General features: G+C 40.5%; 1 protein-coding gene across 1 annotated transcript in view; it reads right to left on the bottom strand.

Annotated features, from left to right (window-relative positions):
• The window catches only part of slc8a1b (solute carrier family 8 member 1b), a 149,130-nt gene that overhangs the window by 109,174 nt on the left and 19,380 nt on the right, over positions 1-20,576 (bottom strand). The window contains exon 4 of the mRNA XM_044373418.1: positions 19,493-20,283. Within this exon, the coding sequence (XP_044229353.1) occupies positions 19,493-20,283 (791 nt within the window). The remainder of the gene's footprint in view (positions 1-19,492; positions 20,284-20,576) is intronic.

Here is a 20,576-nt window from a genome sequence, read left to right as displayed (position 1 = left end):
TAAGCTAACCAGCTGCTGGTTAAAGCCTCATAGTTACCATAAATACATGACAGTCATATCAATCTCCTCATCTAATCCTTGAAAAGCAAGCATATAAGCATATTTTCCAAACCGTTGAACTATTTCTTTAAGATTGGCCAGATCTCACTTCTACGTGACTGGTTTAGGTTTAGGGATGAAATCAGATGGCTTATTTTAGGGTTAAGGTTGAGTCATTAACATGTCGCCTGTCAGCTTTTAAAAGAAACCGGAGGTAAGAGTGGAAGGAAGCAGTCATCCAGTGGTAGGCTTATTACAGCAGTCCACATCTGTTGAGTCAGAGTGTAACTGAGGTCACCAGAGTTTCTGGCACACATTGAAAGATTTCTCCCTTACCCACCATCATACACGCATACATATCATCACTCACCTCTTATCACACAATGAACACTTGCAGATCTTTTCATGAGAACAGTTTATTAGATCGGGAACTGCAGTACAATCAAAAGCTCATTCTCCATTTCATCATGACATTTAAAAAAATTTTTGGACAAAACCATAGGTAACTTGGCGCCTACAGGAACCAGATTGTGTTGTTGTGCACAGTGTGAGAGAGAGATGGGAATCTGAGTCACACATGGCTGCCGGTAATTTGGTGGGGGGGGGGGGGGGGGGGGGGGGGCTCCTGCACACCTACATGCCTTTGTAATATGTTTAGAAGAACATGCAAGTTCAAGTTCAAGTCACACACACACCTCCAAGACTTTTATACTGTTTGACCAAATTTTAAAATGTGATTAATATATCAGTGTGAAAACATTACTGCAGGTCAACAGGCTGAAATATTTAAAAAAAACTGATCTGTTCATATTTTGAAGGACTGCCTGAGCCAATGGCAAAGCACCAAATCCAGGCACAGTCCCTGGCAAACTGGGACATCTAGTCATCATGGATTACATGCAAAACTCATGTAGTGACACGACAAGGCTTTTCCACCATCACAGAATATTGCTTCCTAAAACCTCAATCCATGATTGGTGTACAGTGCACTTTCCACAAAACCATAAGCCTGCTAATGGTTTTTATTCAAATGGAGACCATGTAGACCCTGCTACAGTACAGGGTGGTGCTATGCAGCAATCGCAAACTGGAGCTTTGAAGCTGGAAAGGTAACAAGACAACAGAACCAGTGTTTCCCCTATATGCCTTCAACAGCGGCGCAGCACCCCTGCTAAATGATGATGGGGAGAGAATGGGAACCCTTATCATGTATGGTCGCAGAGCAGCCTCTGCTCTCTGTGTTGATGTTTGACTGAGGGTGGGGCTCAGCTCCTCCGCACCCACACACACACACAGAGTGGACAGCAGAGCAGAGAGGCCGCGGTGGAGAGTGAACCAGGTGAAGTGAAAGATGAAGTTTTACATGAGTATGTGTACGCTCATTACTGTAATTGCAATAAAACCTTTGTGCATAAAAAAGCCAATAAGAGTAATTTATCAAACCACCTGTTCAACAAGCATCAACAAGCAATATTTTTAATTGCTTTGTCCAGTGTCCCATCCACCACCGGTATGTTCAACAACAACGCACTCATTCAGCTAATAGTGAAGTGTTATAAACAAGCTAAAATGAAAGCTGCTGTAAATGTTTAGCTTAGTTTGATATGTATATTAAAACATTCCTGTAAACTTAGCTTCTGGCTGAGACAACAGCCCACCCCCCCACCCCTTCCGAACCAGCCCCTCCTCTCTCTACCAGCTGTACCTGCAGCAGTAAATCACATCAGCAGCAGAGGGAGGAGGACAGAGGACAGGAAAGGACTGACTGATGTCTGTGTTTTTCCAGTATTTTGATGTCAGGAATATTATTTATTTTACTGACATTTTTGATTTGTTTCCATTGAGATATTATTGAGTTTATATAGTGACTTTGCTGATGTAAATATTACTGATCCTGCTCTTGAAATAATATTTAGTTATTTAAAATCAATTCTAATCCTGTTCTGAATTAGGATTACTTCAGGACATCACGCCTACTTCTTGCTAATGTCTGAATGTACTATGAAAAACTACAACCTGTGTTGTTTTTTTTAACATGTAAATATTGTAATGATAATGGTCCAAAATGATGTGAAAATGTATAGTTTTTTGTCAAAGTAAAATCAAATTTTATTGGGGGAGAACTGTGTTGTGACATTTCATTTTTTGACATTTACTACACTGACGCTTATCTGGACCTCCAGAGCCCTTCTGGTGTCAAATGCTCCTGTAAATTATCACACACATGAATCTGTGGACATGGATAAACCTATCTGGAACAATTTCAAGGTAGATTTAAGTTATTCTACTGCTGGTGTGTGCAAATACGAGTCCTGGCGCCGTGGGCTCTGCATGCGCACAACAGCACCGCTGCTGAAAAACATCCTCGGGGAAACACTGACAACTGTGAAGAAATCACAGATTTTAGTTCCCTGCAGCTTTAAAAATCTCTAAGCTGCCTCCTTCCCTTCATCTAAATCCTCACTCATGACTGAAGTGGATTTAATAGGTGAAATCAATCAAAGATCAGAGCCTGGATTCTCCTGATCAGCCTGTTTCATTGAGGGGGCATGTGGATGTAATATATTTCCAGCTTTGAACACTACAGAGAGACAGAGAGAGAGAGAAAAGAGATAAAAAAGAGAGACAGATGAATCGGTATCAGATCTCTGTAAGCCAGGGATTCTGCACGCTGGAGCTTGTGCAGATTAGCTTACACTGCAGCTGCTGCAGCAAGAGTGGTTGTGTGTGTGTGTATTTGTGTGTGTGTGTGTGTGTGTGTGTGTGTGTGTGTTCCTCACTGACCTGCACTGCACTGAACCAGAGAGCATGGCACTCGTTGTGTGTGTCCTTACTCTCCATGCAGCAAGTGATGCAGCTATCAGAAGAGTAGGGATTGTGTGTGTGTGTGTGTCAGTGTGACTGCTATCAGATATATATCCCAGCTAAGCTCGAGGCAAGACTCACTCTCTTGCATCAAATCCATTGCAGTGATTCGGGCCACTAAGCACCACAACTCAGTTTAACTTCCACTTGGTTATCACAGCACTCGGCTCACCTAACAGTTTGTCCTCAGACATCCCACTTCACTCCGCTACCTTTGTTTTGTTCATCCTAGATTTCATCCTTTTCAAGTCATATATCCACATAAGCATGTTTTGTTATCAGTGTAACATTGAGTAGTTGCAACACTGGATCACAAGTAGAAAAGCCAGCAACTCTAGAGAGAATAAAGATTTATCACTGAAACTGATGTGTTTCAGCATGTGGGCTTCATGAGATTTGCATACAAAATACCTCATCCAGCAGAAAGTCAGAATATCCAGCTTTGCATTAAAAGACACACTGTATCATCTCACAGTGACTTTACAGCTCCACAAAACTCACTTCACATCTCATGATTTTTTGATGCACAAAAATATTTAAAACATTTTTACATCAGATTACACCTTACAAATCATTCACAAGACTTCCACATGACCGGTTCAGCATTCAGTCCATTCAGAAACATAAATTAAAGCTGAACTAAACTAAATAAATCAACATGAAGATTCACAAGTAAAACAGAACATCAAAAAATCACTGACTTAATGGAGATACATTTAAATGAGTCGCTTAAGAACGTAGGTTTAAACTGAATTATTCATCAGAAAAATAAAATGAGTTCCCTTATTTCTATGACACAGTATTGAAAATGTTAGAATTGCTAATGGCTCCATATACGATGTACAATTTGTCTTTTCGGTTTGAACGCGCGTACGTTTTTGAATCACTTTCCAGTAGCCTGTTGCTCATTAGCATTGCTAATTTAGTATTTCTCTGCCGCTCTCATTAACAAAATATTCCCTCAGCAGCCTGAGTGACATAATAGACAAAGAGATTTGGTTCAATGAGAGAAATGTGCAGTATTTAACTTATTATACATGTTATTGAAGACTCTCTCAACTAATTTTCTCAGCTTTGTATATTCAAAGACAAGCAGGACCTGCTTTTTTTCCCTTATTTACATTCATTCAAACTCACATGTGGAGCTGCCCAGGACAACTGCTGCTGGACACCGGAGCAGCTAAAGAGATTCATTATTAAAAGGGCACCTCAACAATAATTATTGACAACTCGCCCGCCCCCGCACTGTCCCGGCTCATTCAAAAATTTGACCTGGCAACCTTCCAAATAAAAAGCCACTCCTCTACCCCTCTAGGCCACTGGCAACGCATTTTTTATCATCATATCATATCTTTCATCCCCCAGGTTTTTTCTCAATCAACCCAGGAATCAAACCTTATGATTACCAGTCCTTTGGGTGCAGGAACTTTTAGTAAAAACTTTGATACTCTAAATATGAGGAGCTCTAATCTTTCATGGCAAACCGACAGAACTAATATTGAACCATGCACACTTATTACTCATTGGCCACAGGGGAGTAGCAGGAAGCGGCTTGCTTTCCAAGTAATAGCGCTCGCTTCAAAGTGTTAAAACAACAATATCAACAAAGATTTGGCTCGAACACTAATTCAATTTGAAAATGGCTTGAATTTTAGAGAATTTTGGAGGGAAACTTCTTGTTTATCCCTACATTTCATCTGGATCTGTGGTTGAGATTATTTTGTATGTTTAATGATCTTTCTTTCAATGTGTTGATTTCCTTTCAACTCCCCTTGCAAGAATGTCTAATACGTGTACTGTAGATCTTTCTATCTATCTAACTAAGTGCTAATGAGTGCCTAATAGAGTCATTTATTTTCCTCACATAAAACGAAATAGATCTGCAACTCCTCTGCAGCTGTGTATCAAGTCTACAGCCAAACACAAGACTTCTTACATCATCTACCACATATGTACCAGCAATAGTCCAACATGGCCAAACATAGTCTCATCCTTTTTTGGAAAAGCTCCCCTTGTTGCTAACTGACCAGAACTATGCTGGCTATGTTAACATGTTTTGAACAGGGTGCATGAAGAGGGGGAGGTGAAGGAAAAGGAAAAAGAGAAACAGTTAAAGAGACAGAAGTATTTCTAGATACCTTATGACCTTGATGACTTGAGAATCATCTTAGACTCATAGGGGGAAGGTATATAAAGACAGACAAAGCAGAATTCCAGCTAAGAGGTCCAAGCCGTCAGCTATCATGTGTGATTATATTGCAGCAGACTTATTGGTGCTGCTGGATCTCATTGTGAGCTGACATCTCTGTTTATCACACTGGAAGAAAGGGATGGAGTGAAGTGAAGAGGGAGGTAGATAGTGTGAGAAGTGAGGAACAGCAGCTAATTTAAAATATAAATCAGAGAGTTTCCCATGCAATAGAAAAGACAGAGCACAGAAAATGGTAGAAAATTAAGTGAAAAGAACAAAGCAAAGCATAACTGAACAACAGTTAGGGATACGATGGTGGGAGAAAAGCACATTAGAATAGTGAAACATACTTAAAGATGTTATGTAAATCTATTTAACTTGTTCATTTTAGGACATTGGTATAATTATCATAACAACAAATAAGAAGTCACCACAAGAGCAACAAGCTCTGACATCCTCTCTAATGCAGGAAGCAACTTGATTCATGGGAAATGCAGTTTTAAGTTTGAGAAACATTAGCTGTATTAACAGCACTGGAATGATATATAAGCTACAAATTGTCCTCATTATGGACTCACTACATATTTATAGTGGATGTGCCAAATAAGTGGGTATAATAGATGTAGGGAGGGATGAGGAAGGCAAGAGATTGAGGGTCGAGGGATTTAAGTAGGGGAAGGAGTGAGGATGAGGAGAGAAGAACTGTGTTAGGAGACTGGGGTTAAATCTCACAAAATACAGAACAATATGTTGTGGCTCTGTAGTTTAGTTGTGAAGAGGTTGTGTTGTTTTTTTTTATTTGGTGTTTTGTTATTTTTTTATTATTTGTTTCTTTCTCAGAGTGATTTCTCTTCATCTCTTTCCCTTGTTAGTCTTTTTTGCTCTGCTTACATCTCTTCCTCTATCCAACTCTCTCTCCTCCATTCATTCCTTCACGGTTTCTCCTTTATCAGTCCATTTTTTTTTCTTTACCTCTATTGATTTCACACTCTCTCCTCCCCTGTCCCCTCTTCACTCTCTCTGTCAGTGCAGTACAATAAGCGGCAGAGAAAAAAGGAGAGAGACAGAAAGAGAGGCCCAGCAGAGCGTGAAATGGTCTGAGCTTTTACTACAACTGGCAGCGTTTGACCACATACTGCACCAGCCATTGCCGCGGTTACCCGCAGCAACACTGCACTAATAGAACGGTATGCTGAGCAAAAAAAGAAGAGGAAGAAAAAAGAACAAGTAAAGCTGGTGTGTTCTGCATGCGGAACAGGTGTTAATGGGAAAATTTAAAACATGCATGGACATACACAGACACACAACGGAGTTTGTTGTAGAAAATGCAGTCTTGCGCCTTTTCACACATGCCATGGCATTGCCGGAATAGATGGAGCAAGGGACAGTCCAGCAGATGGCGGTCATGTAACACTTATGGATGCCAACCGCCATAAAACTCAAAAGAAGAAGAAGATGGGGCGAGGCCGGATGTATGTGGTGGAAGACGTCTCCAGACTAGGGATGCCACGGTGAGGAAAATTTCCCACTGGTTAATAAACTCGTAACAACACCGGTGTTACTGGTTACACCGGACATTTTACAAGATAAGATATTTGCCTATGATGCTCAAGATCACCGGACCGCAGCGCACACAGATGTGGGACGAGCCAGACGACGACCACTGCTTGGAACCAGAACTGGAGAAACCCCCCTGCCATCCGGCGAGAGACACACCGAGAGCAGGCTGAGCAGGCAGAGAGCGGGAGAGTCTGCCGAAAACAAGCACCGAGACCCGAAGAGACACGAGAGCAGCTGCTCACTAACAGCTCTGTGTGTTTACAGCAGAGAGCAGGAGGGAGGACAGATGTCTCACTCTGAAGGATTTTTGCATTTCTCATATATATATTTATGTGTGTGTGTGTGTGTGTATAATATATTTCTGTTTATGTATATATATATATATATATATATATATATATATATATATATATATATATATATATATATGTATGTAGGGTATGGACAGAGCAGAAACTTTCAGTTTACAATTGTAGCGTCTGTCGTCCGACTAAGTATTGACAACACGCTTAGTATTTTACAAATGAGTTTTTTTAGTTGATGAATGTGGGGGCTGATATGCCAAAATAAACTAAATGGGTTTTATTTCTATGTTTTAAAAAAAGAAAAACGACGGTGGGGGCGATGAGCAAGTAATGTAATCGGTGTGACTGAATACCATGTAACACCGACTACTGTGGCAGTCCTCCTCCAGACGTGTCTAGTTTCCAACCATCCTTGGAAAAAAGGAGCTTGTTTGCAAAAAAAAAAAAGAACTTGTATTGCTTATTAGTTATCAAATCACCCACAAAAACGATGGCAAGGTAACTGTAAACAAGTCGCAAAATCAAATACATCATCAGCGAGAGTGTTGTGATTGGTTCACTCGCTCTATGTGAAAGCGTCTTTTGTTACATATACATAACACTTCACATGCTTGTCCCTGCAATGTTGCTGCTTTCATTCACAACACAGCTGTACCGGTATTTCCCCTGAAATGTTACTAGGTCTTGAGGTGGGAAATTGGCAGTTCATATTTCCTTGAATATTGATCCCTGCTCCTATTCACGCATGACCCAATGCAGGAAACGTTCCTGAACATTTCAGGGATAGACTGTATCTGTGAAAGGGGTTAAATCTCCTCTAAGGTTATGTGTTTATTTCACCAAACTGTCTGCACATGACAGTATAACATCTTATAACAATGATCCATCAATTACCTGAATTAATAACAAACTTAACTTACTTTTTTTTGCAATATTGCCTTGGTAGACCTTGAATTGTGCTTCCCTTACTTTATAGTTCAGAGTCATAACCCAGAGAAAAACAGGTCAGGTGCAATAACTGGTTATACAAGGGCGTAGGACAAGGCATTGTTCTTAAATTCCCTGAATTGTTGGTGAATCTGATAAGCTATCCTTTAGCCAGTTTTTGTTTCCTAACAACCATCACTGACCATTAGCTTGCCAGGCTAACACATAGGATATGCTCTCTCTCTATCTCTGTGTTTTGGTTTTCCTGCTGACCATTGCGTGTCTTACTTGAAAGACATGACACACAAGGACAATATAACCCAAAAATAACCAAACCCAAACGCAACCTTTACATAAGAAAACAGCCCAAGCGCAACTTGAGCCTTAAGGGACCCGACAGTGTATCATGTTTCAGGTAGCAGTACTGTAACACACAAAGTTTAACACATACAACTGAAGTAATCCAGGCCAACAACAATGATACATCCGTTTCGCCTGACCTGCCAATCTTGTTCTCTCTCTCTCTCTCACTCACTCACTCAGTCACTCACTCACTCACTCACTCACTCACTCACATGCACACTAATATAGATCTAGACACATATTTGGCAGTCTTTCCTGCCGCTGCGGTGCCTCTGTGACTAACATGAAGGATAAATAACCCAGTTCCAATATCACAGGGCCCACTCGCCAAAAAATTAACATCATCATAATAGTATTAGCCTGCTCATAGTCATCCATTAAAACTACTTAGAGCAGACAGGCAGGCAGGGCCAGGGAATACACCAGCACTTTTATTAACGCGCTTCCCTTGTAGATAAGCACCGAGCAAAAAGCTGCACCACAGATGTGGAGATGCCACAGGTTTGAACCTGGCTCAACTTTGCGTCATCTTCATCATCAAATTGCTCTTAATCAACCATGTGACGAGTGGGTGAATGAATCTGACCTGATTTAATTGTGTGGATACATTGGTTAGAGTGTAAAAAGCACAAAAAGAAAGACTTTCACACTGTATGTGTCAAGAAAGGTCAATTTTAAACATAAAACCTAATACATAATAATTATCTAGCCCAACAATAAAGAGATTTGACACTACCCTAAGGCAAGTAATCACTGATTCTGCTCCTGTAACATGAAGCAAAGCACAGTCAGTCCTTGAAGTTTACTGCTCACAGTATGAGTCCACTTACTGCATTGTTTTACGGAATAATCCTTTAAGACTACATCCTCTGATAAGAGATCAAGCCTTATCTTTTGTCTTTTCACAATAAAAGCCTTAACTGTAAAAACAGCACTGACATATAGCGCATGTGTATGTGTGTGTGTGTGTGTGTGTGTGTGTGTCCTTCCTTTGAAAATCTGCCAGAGATTTATACCCACTGCTTTGTTTCAGCGGTCCCGCCTTCCTCTCACTAAGCCTTAGTGAGCCAGATCCACTGCTCCTGGCTACAAAGTCAGATGTCAGGAATAGAAAGAAAATCACCCTTCAGCTGGCTCAACCACCCATACTTGTTTAGGGGGCTGAATTCCCAAGCTGTGCATAGGAATTGTAAACCGAGCCATCACTGGAAAATTGGTGTGTGTGGCTGTAAACTGGGATGACCCTTTCTTCGGACAGCTGAATGGCCGGATGGCAGTGAGTTGTGAATAGGAAACGTGACACAGTCACTGAAATCATTGAGTGTTGTTTCCCGGAGGGATGACAGACAAGTTAGAAAGAAGTTAGATTTTGCTCTGCATTTTCCAGGAATCACTTGTTAGTCACAGAACATGAGTGGCTCTGTTTGCTCAAAATAACTACCAAGATCTTAAAACTGGAAAGAGGAATTGCATCAAGTCATGTGACCCGGACCATTAAGAACTACATATTGTGTACATACAGTATGTGAGAGCTATCAAGAAACATGCACGTTGATTGATATCAAAATGTCATGGGTTATTCTCTTAACTTCACATCAAGGGGATTATTGCAAAATGACTCATGCCCTCTTGTTTGCACTGATAGATCAAAATCAGTAAACACAAACAATTAACATAATCAGAGGACACATCTGGCAGCAATAAGAAATAACAAGAAAACATAGTTTCCCATCTGTTCTCTCGTTCTACAAATTTCTCTCCTCCTCTCTATCTCTCCCCGCCCCAGACCACCCTCCTTCTCCTCTTCCTCACTCTCATATCTTTTATCACTCTCTCTAGCTCTGCATCTCTACTCTCTGTCTCTTTCCGAGTCTCTCTTTCTCTCTCCATCCCAGCGGTTGCCAAGGCAATGGTGTTTTGTGGAGGCAGCTGGTTAGGGCTCATTTGTCAAGCTGCTGACCTGCCCTCCCTTCTCTTCTCTTCGTTCTCTCTCTCTCTCACTCTCTCTCTATCTCTCTCTCTCTCTCTCTTACCCCTTTTCTGTTATTCAGTGTAGTAAAGAAGACTGAATAGGGTAATTTTCACAGTCATATATCCTGAACAATCATGCGGTACCACTACAAACGCCACAGAAATTGGGATATTCTAACCACATTTCACTGCTGCTCTCATTATGTTTATGGGAGTGCCCATTTAAAATGAAGGTTAAATTAATCTTTTTTTTTTTTCTATTTGAGCAATAGGCCAGCAACAATTTATTGCTGTATACTGTGACTAAACAAAACAACGACTGGGATTGCATAATGATCTTGACAAGGGGATTTTGCAATATTGATTGTGCTCTGCTTCGCAATAAAAAATTGTGGCAGCCTGCCCGTGATAAAAAGCTGACTTTAACAGAAAGTGAGGTGAGAAAATGCCAAGACATGATGTCAGTTTCTATACTTTCTCTCCTCTTTCACATGCCACATGTTTACTATACCTTCTCTTAATCTCTCGCTTCTTCTCATGACTTCAGCTATTAATTCATCATCTACTTAATCTATTGATCTTTTTAAATCAGTTAATTATTAAAGATGTCACTTGAAGTAAAGTAATAAATTGGTAAGTCACATTCTGACCAAAGCAAGAACACCTAAGCATTTCTGAAGCTGCTACCAAAAGGATTAAAGGATTAATTAATTAACATAATGATAGCTGATTTGTTTTCTGTCATTAGACTACCCAAGTAATCAGCAGTACTGCACATGCACAGTTGCCGTCGCGCTCTCTCAGGCAAATGCACATGCACGCATACGTACACACAGTAACAGGTGTGAGTCTCCTGCCAAAGGAGGTGTGATTACCATGAACTCTGAAACATGAGAATACAAGCTTCACACCTCATAAGGAACAGCCTGTGTGTGTTCATCCTGCATACATGTGGGGGAGGAAAAAGGTTCACAATTCTCTGCCAGAACAAGCAGATATCAGTTTACAGTTTGCTTTGTGTTCAGTGCCACGGAAGAATTTATTAAAACAAATGCAAATCAAAGACACTACACGGGCATAGACAATGCACACACATACAGAGAAAGAGAGAGTTTTAGAGAGAGAGAGTCCTTTCTAGCGGAAAAAAATGTGTCTCTCCCACAACACTTTTTATCTTCCACTGCAAATTAATTCAGTGTTTTTTTGTACTAATGATACTGCTGTCACAGAAGGACGGAGTGTATATATGTGTGTGAATGTGTGACCCACAAACCTCATCAAGCCTCATTACCATTTAATGCCTCACTGATATGTATGTGAGGGAGTATAGAGTGTATACATGTGTGCATGTTTGTTTTTCTGTCTGTGTTTGGAGGCCTGTTCATATTACCATTTAGCCAACACGATAATATCAAATATGTTCGCTTTTTACAGCTGGACACTGCTTGGACAAATCTAAAAACATGATACTGTAGTTTGAGGATGCATACACACAGAAACAGGTGGACAGTAAGCCCCAGAAGTCAGCTTTGTGATGCTGAGTCTTTTCATTGTCAGTTGGGATTTTAAAAGTCTTTAAATGAGTTATCATCGATGCAATGCCACGTCTGTTTGTTCGATCAGTCAGTAAAGTTTGTTACTGCTAGCAAGAACAGTTTTAAATGAATTAACTCAATAATGTAATATATTTATAAAACAACCTAGACAAAAAAGACCATCAAAACTTAAAGTGTCATGTAAATCCTCTGACACACATGACGCGCTTTTGCAGTGACTATAACAGCAGTTTGTTTAAAATAAGCAGAGGAGGACAGTTAACATGAGCAATGACAGTGATAAAGAAAAGAGAAACACCTACAGAAACTTGGGGAAAAACATTTCCCAATCCCACACACCCGACAATAAAATGTGTCGTAACTGTAATGTTACATCTGTCTCTAACAAATAAGACAAAAAGTGGTTAGGTTTTTCCCCATTTTTGGAAATTTACCACCAACTATTTTACCAACTGCATGACTGGATATCTAATTTCATGAACTGGTCAAGCTGACTTATTGAAAGTGGAATCTGGTTAATTTTCCAAACATCTCAGCCAAGGTGAACCATGAGCTCTACTGAGATTGTACTGGGAATCATCAATCAGTGAGGCCTGTAGAATAAAATTCAATTTCTGTCGACAGAATACATTAAAATCCGCATCTGTCTGCACAATAACCATATTTTTATCATGCAGACACATGCACACTCGGATGAAAAAAAATGTATAATTGCACATGCACCCCATGCACACATCCCACACTCCTACAGCTTCTAAGCATGCACCTCTAAAGACCAATCTGTGCTGGTTATTGGAGTGTGAAGTCCCGGGCTGCTCTGTGTGTGTGTGTGTTTGTGTGTGTGTGTGTGTGTGTAGGAGGGAGAATAATTTGATTCTCAACTGTACCATGTTTCTCCACTGGCTGCCTGTTTATGGAAATTGAATAATTGGCTCTGTGTTTGTGTCTGTGCGTGTTTATGTGTGTGATCTCTGTATTTTCTACCCCAAGGGGTCAAAGAGTGAATACAAGTCAAAACCAAGCTATAGATAGATAAACAAGTGCGTGCCTCTTCAGGTTTGTGCTGTGTGAGAGTGTGCACAATCAGTATGTGTAGTGTGCATCCACCTGTACGCTCTGATTTCTCAACTCTTTTGATCTTAACGCTTCCACAGATGTAAAACATTGCTTCATTAATAACTAATGGACCATTAAGTGTGGGTTCAAGACCCAGTTTTACAAACTAACATGACACTGGACGTAAACTGGCTGTCCTCTTCGCTGTCTAAAAATAGTTTCAATGCAAAAGCAATGGGAAGAGGTTGAATTGCTGACCTATTTTGTATTAAGTGGTCTGGTAATTCCACCAGGACCATCCATAATAAAAAGAGCCACTAGGGTGCTGGAAGGTGTTCTGGATAAAACTGCTCATCCTGTGATGGGTATGATGATGCTACTTAGTAGTAGCGGATGGGTATTAGTTGTTATTGTTACAGCACTAACAGCAGCAGCACTATAGTGCAAAAATGTTAATCTTAACAAGTTATTTGGTTTAATATTTACCTCAGGTTAGGTACCAATGGGGTGAATCCCACCTGCTCCCAATGCAGTTTCCCTTGTTTCAGCCATTTTAATTTCATCATCTTTAAATGAAAAAATACAGCAAATCATCAAGAAAATTATTTTTCATTCTAGCCTTGCAATGTGAGCTATCACTATTTTCATTTCACTCACTTCTGGGCAGGTTTAGACATTTGCTTTGGACAGCCATCATTTCAAGAAGGCTGAGAAAATGCTGGACAAACAAGCCATTTGCACTGTTGAAACAAGTCGTCTTGTGTTACAGCCAGGTGAAATGATTCCACATTGAAGAACTTTGCTTCTGGATATAATAATCAACTAAATTACTTGTTAAGACCAGTATTTTTGCAGTGTTTTATTGGCTTTAGAGGCATAAATAGTAGTTGATGTAGCAGTATAAGAGTAATAGTAACACTTGTAATGTATTAGTAGTCACAGCTTAAAGGGGACCTATTGAGCTTTTCCTTATTTTCAGTCATATATATAATGTTACAGTGTTGGATGTTCAAGTGGCCGACATGTCGAATAATGATGTAAAATGTAGAAGTAATCCCTGTGAGCAAAAACCATCGGCTTCAGACTGCTCTGAACACTCAGTTTCCAACAGTTTTTTCTACTTTCAGCCCGAGCTGACATCAGCTCATGACGTTGGCTCTTTATACGGTCATCTGCTCCACGCACAGCGCGCAAGTTCACTGCATGGCATTTTTCCATTGTTTTGGGGCTAGTTACGCCAAGCCATGACACAGCACTACAAAATAAAATAAGTTGTCTGCAGCTCTTCATCAAACATCATCGTCACTGTGGCTGTTTTTACTTGCACTATTCCTCCCTGCATTATTTCTAACTGATCTGCTGAACAAAGGGCTCCAAATATCTCCATATGTTGTTGTTTCGACTGGTTTTTAGTGCTACTAATGAAGCTCTGCTAATTCAATGACGACACATTTCGCTTCCTGTAAATTCTTCACAATCAAAGTCTCCTGTTATTCAGTCATTTAAAAGCTTTTATTTTGAACCAGAAAAGCAGGAAATGTTGGGTTTGCATTGGCAGTAACTCAACACGACTCTGATACAGCTGGTCCTTGGTAGCTTCAAGAAAGCTGGCCAATCAGAACAGAGTGAGCTCATCTGGAGGGGGGCCTTAAAGAGACAGGAGCTAAGACTGCGTGTCAAGAGAAAGAGGCTGAACTGAGGGGCTGCTTAAAGGACCAGTATAAGATAAATACTGTGAATCATGCAAAGGAACTCTAGTGGAGGCCAAAAATAAAAATTTAGAGCTGGAAATGAGCATAATAGGTCCTCTTTAAGTGGTTGCCATAGTAATTGTAGTACTAGTGTCAGTGGTACTAAGCTGTGTGAAATACATAAAATGAAAAAAAAGAAAAAATAGTTGACATATGACTGTCAAAATGTGGCATCTGTACTGATGGCATCTGTACTGGTGCAGTGTACAACAGCAGGCTGAATAGCAGTATACATTCACAATCACAAACATGCAGGACTGAACTGGTATTTTCTGTGCCACACTGCAATGAAGACAAACAGAAAACAGCGCTGTGCACTTATCTGCTCTATTCCTGTGTCCCTATTCCTATCTCTAAAACACACACACACACACACACACACACACACACACACACACACACACACACACACACCTTTCCATCTTTCATAGAACACACCAGACAAGCCCTCACAAGCTATTTCAGAGACAAATTGCACAGCGCCACTAACGGACAGGCAGAAAGAGAAGGCAATGGGATAGAAGAGAAAGTGAAATGGAAAAGAAGCAGGGACAGTGAGTTAACTCCAAAACTTTTAGAGGTCTAAAACTTTTCTCTTTCTCCCTCCCCTTCCTTGTTCATTCCATCATTCTCTGCTGTCCCTCTTTTCATCACTGCCTCCATTCACACTCGTTCATCTCTCTACTGTACCCTCCCTACACCTCTACCTCCCTCTTCTTTCTCTCTTTATCAGAGAAACAGAATCAGGGTAAAGTTAGCCTGGAGGCAATCCTATTTAGATCAGCTATTTTGTAATTCCTTTTTTCTGCAGCAAAAATGTCCTCTGCTTTTCCCTGAAGGGACATACTCAGGGCCCCGGCAGCTCATTTATGACACATTCTGTGTATATCTATGGGAATGCATATTATATAATAAAGAGAAAAAAGCCCATTTCTGGACAAGTGCTGCAAATTACTTTAGGCTATAAATGCTATGGCATGCGGCAGTTTATTCAGTGACTCTTCCTTACTGTGTATCTGTCCTTATTGTAATATGTTTGTTTACTGTCTTTGAAGTTTGCATCAACAACTCAACAAAGTTTATGTCTTTTTTCCACAGCAGCCATTTTTAACTCACATCACATTAAAAGTGTGAAACTTAACCCACAAGACAAAGCACAGCCCAGCATTTTCTGTACCTATTGTATGCCTCTAAAGCTGGGAAACCAATATGTATCATTTACACATTACAAGATTAAAGATAAACACATAAAAAGGACTCTAGCAAGTTAGCAGAACCTTTCAAATATAGCTAGAGGCTAACAAGCGACTCAGCTAACTTCCTTGTTAAATTCCCCAGATTTCCCAAGACTTGTCTTGACCTCCTAATGTGATCAACTAAACAAATGCTAAATTTAGGCTAAATTAAATGTAGTAGCTTAATGTGTGATTTAAAGAACCACACTTATAGTTTTGCCTGTTTTCCCATAAACTGAAATCAGTTTTAAATTATAAGGTCTGTTTGGTTTATCTTTTACCTTCCACAAATCCAAAGGTTCCAGGTAATTTCATGAAAGTCGAGTTGTAGAGTCTTGAAACATGCTTTGTTTTCTTTAGTCAGTTATTTAATTATGTGTGGTAGCCTAATGCAGTTGCAAATACAGAAGGGACAATAGGGTTTTGAAAGTTGTCATTGCTGGTGCTTTCAAATGCACTCCGACATCTGATACTTAGGAGTCTGATCAGCAACATTTTTAAGAAACAACTAAAATTCACATTATCTTTATCACTAGGTCCCTGTTTGCTTTTTGTCTCCTAGGTTTGGTTTTAAAAGGATTTCTTTTACAAGAAAATAAAATAAAATATGATGTTAGTCAGCAGTTACAACACTAAAACACGTAAAAATACGCCAATTATCCTTTAATATCAGCCATTAGGCAATTTATATTATGGCTACCAACATAAAAAAAATCACCAGAAAGGATTTAGAGAGGCAGTTAGAGGGATGGACACATTATGTGGGAATCAAACTTGTGAATTTGTGGCCTCTCATGGAAGAAATGCACTAGTACTATAATTTACAGTCACTTTGCTCCACCACTGGGTCTTTTTCCTAAGAAACACACACAAGCATACACACACGGTAACCATGATAGCCGGAAGGACAGTCCATCATTTGATTCGGACAAAGTGTTATTAAAACCCACTTAGCCCTGGCTGTGAGAGCTATAAGCTATGGAAACTATGCAGTCTGCTACAGGCTGAAGACACTAGCCCTGCCGACATCTGCTTCAAATCTGACCAAAAACAACAGAGTGAGACAGAGTAAGGGAGTTTTAGACTGCTGTTACTAAGACAGCATCTCTCCCATACATTCATCATGACGGAACACTTTGTTTCATGTCATCACAGCCCTTCTCCCATCTCAAACAAGCACTGTAAGGAAACTTTTGGTTTCTAAGACAAACTACTGCAACTAACAACTAAAGCCTGCCAGCTAAAAACAGACAGAGCTCCACATCTCCTTCCCAAAACAAGTCAAGTCTAGTTTATTTCTATAGACTCAAATCCCATCCAATATTTAATTAGCTTTACAGACAAAGCAGTAGTTCTCAACCCAACCCAAGCTCTTTAAGGAGACAAAGAAACCCCAAAGTAATGTAGTAAATTCAATATTGTGAAGTCCAAGGACCTGTCCGGTTGAGTCCAATAATTAAGTCCATAAATATACTCTAGCCAGTCCAATATCGGTTCTTGACATCATTCAAGTTACCATGGTGCGACAGGGTGAGTAAGAAGGTCAGTGGGTCAGGACTGGTATAGATGGTCAAACTGGGGTTTAAAACATAATCATTTAACCAATACTCTGTGATAATTGATTGGTCCAAATGGCCCAAGGCGTTCTCCAAGCCTGCTGACAACTCCCATAAACTAGCATGTGGCCTAAACAGTAAAACAGCCATTTGCTGAAAGCTGTGAAGTTTATTGTATTCACAGTAAAGCTACAAGCCCAACAGCCCTATAGGCCACCAGGAGAAGGCTTTACTGTTAACAGTAATTTGTGGTGACATTGTGAACATGCCCACCCTGCCATGTGTGTATATGTGTGTGAGATAAAGAGAGTGGGAGAGAGACCAGTAGCCCACCTTAGTGTGCATATTACAGAAAACAATCATTTTGTGAAAAAAAAACACAGTACTCCACCCTGTTGAGGTGTTTTGTGGAAAACAGCAATTTCACCTCTCATTGTGAGAGCATGAAGCACATGAAGAGTGTGCGTGTGTGTTCATTTATAATGTGTGCATATACTGGTGTGCATGTGTCCATGTCAAAACAGGTTAAAAACATTGCAACAAGAGCAACGCTGAAAACAGCTTTTCAACAGTTGCATGGTAACAGCACACGACCAAATGAGCACTTCAACACAGGCATTCCATTTGACGGTGCTTAATGAAAGCACAAGATCCATATCAAAACCAGTCGCAAGGAAAACATATCTGGTGAAACTGTTATCTAACAGAAAGATAATGTACCACAACTGATATTAACAGTGGCTATGAATCAATTACATAGTGATATTGCCAACATGAACCTGTAAGAAAAGAATATTTGTACTGAAGGATGCATTTAGAAATGCATTTATAAGAGAGCCTGTGTGCACTATAATGATACTATGAGACTGGAGTCTACTGTTAATAAGCTTAAATCAATAACCAACACAGTTGAGACAATTCAGCATACAAGAATATATTCTAATTACAACATCAGCATTTACCTAACGCTGCTATTTAGAACCAGTTACTATCATTTCTGTAGTACTGGCAAGGCATGAAAATCACTTTGATTCTGTAACTTTGGTATGTACATATTTTCTGTAATAGTTTTCACAGTTTTAAAGAACAAAAGAGGACTTGTAAATTCTGTTTGGTTTTGAGCCAAAGTGGTCAGTATTTGGCTGATAGCTGGGGCTAATTCCCCACACTGTTAGTGGGCCAAGATGAAGAGTACAGCAGCTGACTGTCACCACTGTGGTAAAAGGTTCCCTGAAATGTGGTCAAATAGCAATCATGGTCTCACCATAAGTCACCATCAGATAATAAGGCCTTTGGGGTTGTCTAAGAAGAGCTTTGAACTGTGGCCACGGCATTTCACAGCAGGAATCCTCAGTGGAGTTTCAAGTTCTTTTCACACAGGAAAGACAACAAAACAGCCTCTCGCTGGCTGCATGAGTGGTTGCTCTAGGATGTTCTCACACAGGGTAAAGACACCTAAAAGGGCAAATGTCATTTTAAAAAAAGGCCTCTGTGCACCCAAATTAAATTGACTAGATAAATGTTCCTCCTCAGCCCCCGCTCCTTATTGAATTCTTGTACTATTTGCCAGCAATCAGCTCTTTCTGGTTTTCTCTTAAGGACCTTGCTTAAGGAAACTGCAATAGTTCTCATTCAATTCCCCTGTCCTGACATCCCCTCTACTTTATATTCAAACCATCAACTGTCCAACAAATAACCCAGTTTACCCAACATCTTGGCTCTTGCAACTCACAAGCTGAACCTATTGTGCTGACTGTACAGCGATACAGGTTGTAGAAATCTATAAAACCCACGGAAGACTAAAACAGCAGCACAACAGAATCCAAAGCAAAGATGAATGAACAGACTGATGAAGATAAAAGAAGAGAACAAATGAGTCAACATAGAAAATAGAGACAAGGTAAAAAAGTATCAAGGGGTGGGGGGATTGTTGGTTTCGTCGAGTCCACCTATGAGCAGTCCACCTCGCCGCTCATCGTGATCACACTCACACCCTCACTTTCTCACATCATGAGCAATAACATTTGCAACATCACACTGGAAAATATTCATGAAAAACATGCCCGTAATGACAGTGAAGCTAATATACATTTACAGAATAAGTTTAAGTTACTCACAAGATCTCATCGTTCTGAAATTCCAGGATACCATGAGTGTCTTCAAAGTCCTCTCCGTTGCCTCGTGCTGTTCCCTCCACGGTCTTGTACGGCAGCATGACCACGCCACGAGCCCCCGACGTTCTCAGCACCTTCACCTCCATAATGCCAACGCTCTCACTCACATGGCATACAGGCTCCTCAAACGTAAAGATACCGGCATGGTCGTCATCAAAGATGGTAACGGTTGCTGTAGAGGGTAAGCCGAGACAGGCCACTGAGTCCACGTGATTAGCTGACTCGCCTTCCTCAGGTTCCTCTCCTTCTGACGTCAACACCTTCACATTGGAAAGGTGAATCAGGAAGTTTTCATCCTCCTCAAAGATGTCATCGTCAATGATCCCAACACGGATCTCCTTCATCGTCTCGCTGGGCTTGAACACCACCACGCCTTCTGTGAACTCGTAGTCCGAACCAGCGTTGGCCGTGCCGTCTTCTGTCCGGTACTCCACAGAAATCGTCTTGCCCAGGTCGCCGCCACGCCTCACCACATTCACCGCCACTGTGCCACAGTTCTCAAGGCACTGGTAGGAACCGGGCTCAAAAAAGATCTTAGAGATAGGGTCGTTATCACCAGCATCAGAGCGAACTTCATGCATGCTGACAGCCTTTCTTGCCTGATCGGCTGCATGTTTCTTCAGGATGTTGCCAGCACCTGTCATCAACCGGGTGGCCTGGCAGCGGTAGAAAGCACGGCTCTTCTGCTGCTGGCTCAGAACCTGGTAGTTGGCAAGCTCAATAAGTTGCTCCACCTGGTGAGAGAAACACAAAGGCACACAAACACATAATCAGTAAAAAAAAAAAATCATATTCTCCAACATGATTAGCTGACGTAGCAGTTGTCTTAAAATGTCACTGTATCCAATATTCACCAAACATTAAGACTCCAGATGCCGGTTTAGTAACTTCTATTGTGGGAAAAGAAATCTCCTTTATTAACTTGTCTACTTAAATAAGAGAACATCGTTGAACATTTAGCTTGCCTGGCTGAGTATCATCAAACTTGTCTGGATAAATAAGATTTAATGTGTCATAGTGATCCAAC

This window comes from Thunnus albacares, chromosome 14 (assembly GCF_914725855.1).
Source record: "Thunnus albacares chromosome 14, fThuAlb1.1, whole genome shotgun sequence".
Taxonomy (NCBI): Eukaryota; Metazoa; Chordata; class Actinopteri; order Scombriformes; family Scombridae; genus Thunnus; species Thunnus albacares.
Note: the sequence above shows the minus strand (reverse complement) of the source record. Positions and strands in the feature narration are given on the sequence as shown.